The sequence below is a fragment of the Arachis duranensis genome, chromosome 2 (genome assembly GCF_000817695.3).
Source record: "Arachis duranensis cultivar V14167 chromosome 2, aradu.V14167.gnm2.J7QH, whole genome shotgun sequence".
NCBI lineage: Eukaryota > Viridiplantae > Streptophyta > Magnoliopsida > Fabales > Fabaceae > Arachis > Arachis duranensis.
This window is the reverse complement of record NC_029773.3, coordinates 9,830,466-9,841,323: the sequence shown is the minus strand read 5'-3', so window position 1 is coordinate 9,841,323 and position 10,858 is coordinate 9,830,466. Positions and strand designations below refer to the sequence as shown.

Genomic DNA, 10,858 nt, shown 5'->3' with positions numbered 1-10,858 from the left:
AGCTGGGTCACTTTTGTGAGAGAATTCTGGGGCTCCGATATCCGTCGCCGAAGGCAGCGTTGCCAAGACATTGGGCTGATGAGCAGATGGAGGTGGCATCGTTGCCGTAGACATATGGATGTAGTTGGGGTTAGGGACCATGATGAACAGCTGGTCTGATGCACCCGTAATCTGTGACGTCACCGGGGTAGTCGGAGTAAAGAGAGAGGATTAAGAATTTCCAGGGGTATCGGCAGAAACCCTCGCAACACCTCTACCTGTCGTCATGTCTGCAAAGAGCATACCAATTAAAAAAAGAGAACTAAATCAATAATAATCAACACAAATTAACAATAATAAACACAAATCAATAATAATAAAAATTCAGAACAACAAATCAAACTTATAAATTATAATAACTAGCTCGGAACAAATCAACAATAATAAAAAATATGTTTTAATTAGAATAGGAACAAGTTCAGTATCCTAAGTTTAGAACTAAATAGGGAACACAAATCCGCCAATGTTCTAATTAAAATTGAAACTACACAAGTTCAGTACCCTAAGTTTAGAATTTTAGAAAACTATAAGTTCAAAACAAGTTTAGTACTCTAAGTTCAGAATTAAATAAGGAACATAAATCATAACATATTCTAATTAAAATTGAAACTAAACAAATTCAATACCCTAAGTTCAGAATTTAGAAAACCCTAATTCAAAACAAGTTCAGTACCCTAAGTTCAAAACTAAATAATCAACAATAAGTTCAAACGCCAATGTAATTCTTATAACTAATACCACAAGATTAATTTCAACATTTGAAATTTATTCCTAATATAACCCCAAAACCAATTAAACATATAAAGTTGATATAATTGGGTTAAAAAGAACTAACTTTATTAATCATGTACTATTAAATAAATACGCCAATCATTCAAAAATTCAAAAGTTTTAGACAATTAAAAATAAATCAAATTCTATTATCAATGCATAATAACAATCATAACATGCAAACGAGCATTGATTTTCAAGAATTAGACTAAAAATTGCATTAAAAGCTCTAAATAATATTGACGAACACTTGGCATGCACAAACATCAAACATGCAAAATCAAGATCAAATAGCAATTGACAGCCCCAATTTCAAAATAACAATCAACACCAGTAACAAATAATTCAAAACCAACAACAACCAAGTATAATCCAAATAATCCAGCAATCGAATCTTAGCCAAACCAGCCGTAACACAATGAATCAACATAATTCAGACAATTTCAAATAACTCCAGCAATAATATTTAGCAATTCAGTTCAATAATCCAAACACTTTTTAACAATTCAGAACTTAGTAACCTAATCTATCCTATCCTAACCACCTAAAATTCACTAACAAAAAATTAATTCTAACTAATAACTAGAAATCAGAGTACTAACCTGGGTTGCCAAAATAGAACAGAACGAAGAAGAGGAAAGCAGTTGCAGCAGAACTATGATGTTGCTAATATGAAAAGCGGTAAACGAATGGTCGCAGGAGTTGGAAGCTAGCCGGAACAAGGAATAGGGGCAGTGTTGTTGCTTTGTTCTGCAAACAAAATTGAGAGACAGGGGCCGAGCTAGAGTGGTTTAGAGTGAGAAGGGAAGAAAGAGAAGGTAGACGCATCGGCTTAGGGTGGCCGGCGGCAATAGGGAAGGAGGAGAAACAAGGAAAGAGAAAGAGAGAAGAGGTAGAGGGATAGAGAAAGAGTGGGAGGCGAGAGGGTTAGAGAGAGATAGAGAGAAATTCGAATGACGGAGAAAAAGGTTCGCGTTTCAAATTTTACAGCACAGTTACCGTCGATTTTACCATAAAAAACTCCGACGGTAAACCATTACGGGTCACCAAAATGCAGTGTTTCACTAAGTGGCTTTACTGTTTGATTTTTCGATGGTAAATCCGACCCAAAAGAATGCACCAATTTTTTTTTGTTTTTCTCTAATTATTATCGGTGAATTTACCATCAAAAACATAAATCTACCGGTAGTTACTTAACCTTACAAACTTGACGCCGATAAATCCGTCACTACTCTGCGATGCTAAATCTGACGGTAAATTCGATGGTACTCAACATTTTTATTGTAGTGCCACTAGCCCACTAGAGTCTCTCTCAGTCTCACTCGACTCTCATCTCAGTCACACTCGCCGGCATCTCGTTGTTCGTCTCGTCTCATCGCTAGCGTCTCAACGTCTCGCGGCCTTTCCTAGGCTCCTTGTCACTGGTGACTGAAGCAATTCGTCGGGTCGTCATCGTTTATCTTATTCTGGTTTTGGGTCCTCGTTATTTCCAAGTTGCCATGGACCGTGGTCCGTTGGTGAGTCTTTGCATCGTTACTTTTCCTGTTTTGTCTTTTCCAGATTTTCTTTCTCCTTATATTTTGAGATGATTTTGAATTACTAATCAATTAATTTACCTTGTTACTGAACTAAATATAGTTGTAAATCATGAATCAAGTAAGATTTGCTGAATTTGTTGTTATAAGCTAAATTTGGGCTGAACATATGAGCTAACTTTTAGGTTGATGAAAATTATTACTGAGTTGAATTTGTTGCTAATTATCATCACTGAACTTTGAAATTGTTGCTGTCTTACTAAAATAATCACCTAGCTAAATTTTTTGTTGTTATAAATCATCTTTGGAGCAAAATTTTTTGTTGATAAAAATTATCAATGAGTTGAATTTGTTGTTGTAAGAATAGATTTGATACTTATTATTGATTGATTTGATTCGTACATAAGCAGTATTGGTCAAGGTCTAAATTGGTCTGACAAAGATATAGATATCGACTTCGAGATCACTCTATGGACTAGATTTACTTATTGTGTTATGTTTTGTTGTATGTTTCTGTTCTATTTTATCTTTTCATGTGTATGCATTAGTTAATCCTTTTGTTGATTAGTTGTTAAATTGGATTGGACCGATCAATTCGACCAAACAATTAGTGAACCAAACCCTAAATAAGTTTGGTCTAATATTTTGATCGTTTAAGGAAAAAATTGGACAAAACCGATTAAAATTGGACAGAATCGATACAAACTGGTCAGAACCGATATAAACATGCTAAAACCACAAGTCAACAATTAACAAAAGAAAGCTCTTCTTTAGATTTAAACTTGGGTCCTCTTGCATGTGCAGTTTGACTGCTAGTAGGCTAAGTTACTTTTCATTACATTTGCCTTTTTTTAAAAAAATATATAACATATGCAAATTAAATTATATTTTTAAAATTTATATTTATTAATTATAATTTAAACGATTCAACTCGTGACTCTCTAGTTAAACAAGTAAACTAATAAATTAGTAGTTTGATCAATTCAATTACTAATTCAATTCTAACAACTATAGTCCTAATTAAGCAACCACAGACCAAACTAACTACCAACTGATCTACTCCAATCGACCTTCGACCAATCTCCCCCAAATAGCTCCACTCAGCAATCCATTAGCCTTACCCCAATCGAATCGAATAATCGAGCCCAATTTCCTTCAGCCGAAACAAAGAACAATTCATTCAAGTAGTCTTTCCATAAAATCCCTTCCTCACTTAGAAGGTATATCACTAACTACTCTATCTTGAATGTCATGGTAACTGCCATATCTACTATGAAAGATTAGAAATCCAGTATTGCAAGTGACTTAGATTGAGAATTGACATTTTCTTCAACCTCTGAGATCCATAGCCATTGAAAACTATTGCCGTCTTCACAACTTTTTGTGTGTGTATGTGTCATCATTAATAATAACTCATTAAATATGTTAAATATACATCAAAATTAGTTAGTAATATAAAACACGTATTTTATATAAAATATACATTAAAAATAAGTTAATATTTGTCTCCATTATATACACAGACATGGATCAAGCTTGATTCAAACTTACTGTCTTCGCTTCTTTGTGAAATTAATTTTTTTGTGTAGTGAAAACTTTTCAACGGGTCTTGGAAGCAGTAACTGTGATCGATCATACATACATATATAGAGGACGATGAATGCTTTAATATACGATTTGAGTATTATTAATTGCAGACTTTTTAATTAGAAAAAAATGTTGCACGGAAATGTAACCAATTAGTACATAAGTCAAAAAACCTTTGGAAAGCACAATCACAGCAGGTTAAACTATAATAATCATAAATAAAAAGGGTTTTTGTTTGTGTTCAAAAGACATAGGTTAAACATACTATAAAATATTTTTTTATATTTTCAATGCATAAAAATAATAAATAATATTAAAATATTTTTTTTTTATGATATGTTTAACTTATGCTCTTAAAACACAAAATAGTAAAATCCTAAAAAAAAAATTACAAGGCCAACAATTATAGTAAAATGTGCACTTATATTAAAGTGTAGTGAAGAAAGCAATGCATGGGTTTAATACTTTAATTCGGTAATTAATGAATTACAAAGGGGGTTTGACCTGGAAGATGACATGGAGAGTCATAAAAACAAGTAATAAGGGTACCTCCATAATTGCGACACTTGACTCTAGCACAACCTAAAAAAGTAGTTTCACCCCATATAATCTGAGCATATAAAATACAACTAAGGGTACCATCAATGCAATTGTTGGATTTATAGTCGTAGTTTGTTTTCTGCTGCAACCATGTATTTACAGCATCGACACCTGATAGAAATGCTCGATGATATGCACTGCTTCGACCATATTTTTTACCAGCAAAGGTCGTATCATCAAACCCCTTCTTGCAATCAAAAATGTGTTTCTTTACAAATTTACGAGCAAGCGATGCAAGTTTTGGATCCCATTTCAGTGATTTAACCCCAACTTCTACACGTTCATTATTGTGAATTTTAAGATAGTCTTTCGGAGAGTTTTGAGCTATTAAAAATAATGGAACTATACTTATAAAACTTATTATTACTAGCCAAATCTTCAATAACATTTTCATTATCCAACTTCTTTAAAAAAGTTCTTTGACAATTGAAACATGGTTGCAATTAGTTCTACTTGAATATATACATATAGGTATATTGATTAATGAGAAGATTGATAGCCAATGATAAGTAAAAGTAATAATAAGAAGAAAATTTTTTATTTAATTTATAGTTAAAATNTATATAAATATATAATAATATAATGTCAATCACAAGACCAACGGAATAATGATCGAGCCAAGAGCCTAATCAAGTAATGCTAATGACAACCTTTGGTGTTGCACTCTTCGATTGAGTCACTGGCTTTATTTGAATATATATAAATTCATACTTCAATTATTTATTCATTGCTCTAATATAATAATTAACACTCTTTTGAGACTGAACATGAGATTTAGATTCTCTGACAGCGTTTGATTTTGGATGGTATCGAGGTATTGTCGTCTAAGTTTCTCTTGAGAAGGTGAACGTGGTACTTGTAAGAGACTTTAATACTTAAATTAACAAGGATTTAAACAGATTTTTTAGTAGATTGAGTTTGAAGTATACCTAAAAATGTTAGGATATTTATAACCGTAGATGTAGAATTAATAACTAATTTTTTAGTAGTCCCACATTTGGTGATGGATTAGTTACTTCCTTTTAGTAGAGAGTTTATTGAGACATCCTTTCTAGATGAATAAGAGAGATAGTAGAAATTAGTTACTTATTTAAATAAGTAGGGCTAAACTTACGTCGTAATGATGACCGACCTGTTACGAGGTCGGGTAGGTGTTGGTCTAGGTGACATCTGTAGATTGGGCTTGATTCATTTTGGGCCTGGCTGTGTTGCTTGATTCATTTTGGATTTGGCTTTTTTTGGGCAAGATATGAACAATGCCTCTACTTGATACCGAGTTTCATTAGGTCGAACTCAAGCATTTACAAGTCGAACTAATCTCTTGTGGTGTCGATTGTAAGAACCGCAATTAATTAACCTCTTAATTAATAATTTAATTGCCCAAAATAAATTCCAAAAATTTAGAATATTAATTAGAATATTTAAATATGATATTTGGACTCAGTAGATTTTTCTGAGTTAGAAAATGTAATTTTCTGTGGAAATTTGCATAAAAACCCGTATTGGTAAATTAGCCAGCAGTACCGGTTTAGATCTATTCGGTACTATGTGAGATTAGTAAAAACTGTAGAAAAATTTAGGAAAATAATTAAAGTTGAAAACCGGGCGCTAATTTTAAAGGTTTGTCCCAATTGGCTAAAAACACTAACGGGTTGGACCGAACCCAAGTTGGGACCAAGCCCAACACATAAAACCCTTCTTTAATGAGCATTCAGCTCGTTCACTACACAAAAGAACACAAACACAGCTGCACAAGTGAGAAGAGAGGGAGAAGAGATTGTCACTATTCATTCTCCACTTCCGGTGGCCATAACTCGAGTTACGGTACTCCGATTCACGTGCTGTCAGCGGTTACGCGAATCTCTTGTCGAGCCCGTTAGTTTCATCCAACCAAAAAAGTAAGATTTTTGAAAATTCTTGCTCAGATTTCATCCCTAAGAAATTCAAAATTTTAAGTTTGAATATTGAGTAGATTTTGTTTTTTCAATTGATTAGGTGGTATCTAAAGTTGGACTATTAGTAGTTTGTACCCCAAACACCATTGAAAAAGGTAAGAAAACTCTTTACCCTTGTGAAATTGTGTATTTAGAAACCCTAGGTATTGATTTGTGGTAAATTAATGAGTATAACTTGGAAAATTTGATTGTTGATGCTTGTTGGAGTTGATTGGTGGATTGGTTGATCCTTGGAGGCTTGATTTAAACTCAATTTAGTGTGTGGTGCATATTGGGAATCGGCCAAGGTATGGTTTCAGTTTTCTCTATGTAATATATAATATTTCTGGACACTTAGGCTAGTGGAGCATAGGATAGGATTGAAATGAATATTTGATTGTTTGAATTGTGATTGTGTTATATGCATGTTGATAGAAGTTGAATAAATGGAATGGTTGAGATATGATTGTGGTGGAATGTTAATGTGATAATGAAAAAGGATAAATGATGCTTGTATGAATGGATTATTATTGATGAGTAAGGTTGTTGAGATTGATTGAGGAATTGGTGAATTGAATGATAAATAAGGTGTGAAAATGATGGAGAAAATGAAATGGTAAGTGATGCAATATATAGATGTGGTTGAGTACGAAGGATGAGTTTTGATGTGACTTTGAATGCTGATGAATTGATTTTGGTTGTGAAGTTTTGAGATTTAAAGAACCTTGCTGAATTTATAAAACTAGATTTTTGATGAACTTTTGCGGATCATAACTTGACCATTAAACTTTGAAATTTGATGATCTTTGTTTTAAATTAAAGATTGTTTTAAGAGCTTTAAAATGATATAAAATTTGAGGAAAATGGAGTTTTGTAGAGAAAGTTATGAACGTTTAAAGTTTGGTATTTAAAACTGAAATTTTGCAGTTTGAAAATTTTTCTAAGTCTGGTGAGGGTTGCGTACACAACACAGTGTACGCAATGCGATCATTCCATTCGGGTTAGGCATCTCGCGTATGCGAATACTACATGCGTACGCAAACTATCAGAATTTTGACCCTTGCGTACGCAAACACTTAACACGCGATGCGAGCAACCCATTCAGGTTGGGACACTCGCGTATGCGGTAGGGGGTTGCGTATGCGACCACCTATTTTCAATAGCATGCGTATGCAAAATAGGGGCTTGCTTACATAAGACCCCTGTTTTGCTAAAAAAAATTGTTTTCTTCATTTTAAAAGGTTCTCTAGCTTTCTAATCTTCTTTAAGTATCGTTTAAGAATACTATCTAGTAATTAGGTCCTATTATTACTAAAGATGAGTTAGTGACTTAATTTAGTGAATTTTGTATGAATTTAGAAGATGGAGACTTAGGTTTCTGGAGTATTGAGGATGGATTAGTTGAGTGAGATGGTGGAGTACTGTAATGATGTTTAAGGTAACAAGTTGTGGAATTATGAACTGATGATGTTTGAAATGAGTCTAGGACTCGGGGTTAATGATGACTTTACTGAGTATTGAGAATAATTCTGAAAAATTACTAATACTGTTGAGACACTATGCGCCTGGAAAGGACGGTGGTTAATCTCACTTGTCGAGGTCGCGACGGCGACGTAAGGACGATAGTTTATCCCGCTTACGTTGAGATGCGAGGTCTGTGGCTAAGTATCCCGCTCGCATCCTTTTGAGTCACAAGAGTGTGTCGGGAACTATATCCCTAGTAAAGTGAGTCGGACACTATATTCCTGGGAAAGTGATCCGGGCACTATATCCCCGGGGGGTTCCCATTTATATTTGTGACTGAAAGGCGACATTCCCATGGGAATGTGTCTGGGTTGGCAGTTGAACCGACAATGTGATATCACAGCCAAATAGGACAGGCATTCATCATGTACATATTCTATATGTTTGCTTGCTTTGTCGACCTGCATTGTTTGCCTAATTGTATAACATGCTTAATTGCTTATTGACGTACTCAATATACATTATTATACTTGTGTTTTACATGTATTGCTAGTAATTGTGTTTTTCTACTGGGATTGAGGAGGTTCAGAAGGCGGTGGTGTTGGGATCACATGGTGGTTAGGCTAGCAAAGACTGTGGGATAGTGGTGTAAATGTTAGACTAGAAATCCCCTAAGTTAGATGGCCGATTTAAGGATTTATTTAATTGCTTTATAAGTTGAATCTTATGCTTGATGTGAAGTTCTAGGATTGCCTCTGGCATCCCGGAGCCTTATATCTTACATTACTGGGCACTGTTAGCATACTAAGAATCTCTGGTTCTCATACCATATTCTGTTGTTGTTTTTTAGATGCAGGTCGTAACCCACCTTGGTGAGTTGCGTGATGGTGACAGAGCGGAGGATCCTTATCATCTTTTGGATATTTTGTTTTAGTACTCTTGCTTTTGTATCTATATTTACCTTAGAGGCTAACTTTGAGAGAGATATTGTATATGTTGTTTTAACTTTTCAAACTCTGTTATGTCTGTATATAATTAGTCGCCCTAAACTCTGTGGGCTGAGGCTAGTATTTTATGACTATTATACTCATATATCTATATATGCCTTGTTATCCTGTATGACTGTATCTATATCTTATGTCTTTAAGATTGTAGCTTCGTGTGAACGTTTTGTGCTTTTCTAACTCTGTTTTTGAGCTTATTTCTTCATCGGGCTTCTAGAATTACTATCTCTTTCTATATATATTATTGTATAAGCCTTAGAATTGTCATGACCTTTAATTATCCTTTACTTTACGGCATGAGGTAAGGCTTAGAGTAATTAGGGTGTTACATCGGTGCATCACATCGGGTATACCGCCTTTCTAAGGCTTAGGTCGGGTACTCGATATATTTTTTATGAACTCGAAACATTGTGTCTTTTGTAATCATTTACACGTTTTTGAACGGTTACTTTGGTAATCGTGCACGTCATAAACGAAGGGGATGAATTTATCACTATGCCCCCTTGAATTTTATAAATACTCAACAATTTTCTTTCTTTCTTCTTTTTGCTTCTTCTGAATCATTTTCTCTTCATTTTCTCTCAAAGCTTTCATTTTCTTTGTTGTGACCCTTTTGCTTTCAAGATTTCTCCATCTTGAAATTCTTGCTTTGGATTCCCACTTGTACTTTTTTGAGAAATTTGGATCATTTGTGTGTTTGTTGTTACGTGTGTTCTTTCATTTGGCACTCATTCAAGGTTAGTCTTCCCTCTTTTGTTTTGTTTCTATATCTTTGTAATGTGCTTTTGGTATCATAATTTTTGATGTTTGAAGAAATGGTAATGGTTTCTTATTGATGTTCCTTTGTTTGGCAATTCTTTGTTCTTTTTCTTTTCTTAAGAAATTTATTCCTTTGCTGTAAGTTTGTATGTTGAATGTGGGGTTTTACTCTGGGGTGCCCCAATGGTGCCATTTTTGTCTCTTGAGAAGAGCACCATGTCAATCTCTGGTGATGTGGTTTGTTTGCTAGGTTCACAAGAGGTTTTAAGAATTATGAAAGGCTTTTGTGTTGTTGAAAATGACCTGACCTCTTAGCGAACTAATTTGAATGTCCTGTGTTGTTGTACCTGAATTTTTGACTTGTAGTGATGATTTTCTTTTGCTATATTGTACGTTTAGCTTTATTTCTTGCTCAGTAGTACTCATAATTTCTTCTAAGGTTCCAACAGACTTAGATTGGGTAGATATTACTGTGCTTTCTGCTGTCTCTGTAATCGATAATGAGTATGCCAAAACATTTCATACACAATATAGGTTGTATAGAGATCGGGGAGATGAGGATAAGTATGAGATTATAGTTGCTAATCCTGAAGAGCAAATCTATTTTCCTCGACTTGACAAGTCGGAACGTCATTTCATTTAGATGTATGAATGCTTTTTTACTAGGTTAGGGGTGAGTCTCCCCTTTTTTTCCTGGTTTTGAATATGAAATTCTCCATCTTTGCAAAGTTGCTCCTTTTCAACTCCATCCTGATTCTTGGGGCTTTCTGAAAACTTACCAGCTGATATGCCGAGAACTCGTTCTTCCCTTAACCTCCAAAGTTTTCTTTTATTTATTTCAACTTACCAAACCATTCAGTTCTAAGAAACAGGGTTGGATCTCCTTTGGAGTTGTTCAAGGAAGGAAGGTCTCTTCCATTTTTGACGATTCTTTTCATGATTTTAAAAATTATTTTTTCAAGATCTGATCTGTTGAGGGTGTCTGAGCTTTCTTTTTGAACGAGAGAGACAAACCATGTTTTAGTCTGTACTGGGAGGAAATCCCCACTATCATTAAATACAATCTTAAAGATTTAGACGAGGTAGAAGAGTGTGTAGTGGCCTTGAAACAGGGTTGGCTCTCCTTTGGAGTTGTTCAAGGAAGAAAGGTCTTTTCCATTTTTGA

The 10,858-nt window shown here is 34.3% G+C and overlaps 1 protein-coding gene across 1 annotated transcript; it reads right to left on the bottom strand.

Annotated features, from left to right (window-relative positions):
- Positions 1–210: 210 nt before the first annotated feature.
- On the bottom strand, positions 211–4,920 carry LOC127744898 (pathogenesis-related protein 1-like). Its single transcript, XM_052257739.1, has 2 exons — positions 4,482–4,920; positions 211–269 (listed from the first exon to the last, which is right to left on the bottom strand). Exons 1-2 carry the CDS (start codon positions 4,918–4,920, stop codon positions 211–213), a joined length of 498 nt encoding a protein of 165 aa, XP_052113699.1.
- Positions 4,921–10,858: the final 5,938 nt, after the last annotated feature.

Coding starts and splice junctions, on each gene's coding strand:
- LOC127744898 (XM_052257739.1), bottom strand. CDS start 4,920: ATGTTATTGAAGATTTGGCTAGTAATAATAAGTTTTATAAGTATAGTT. Junction 270..4,481: donor CAAGTGTCGCAATTATGGAG/GTACCCTTATTA, acceptor TGCTCTTTGCAG/ACATGACGACAGGTAGAGGT.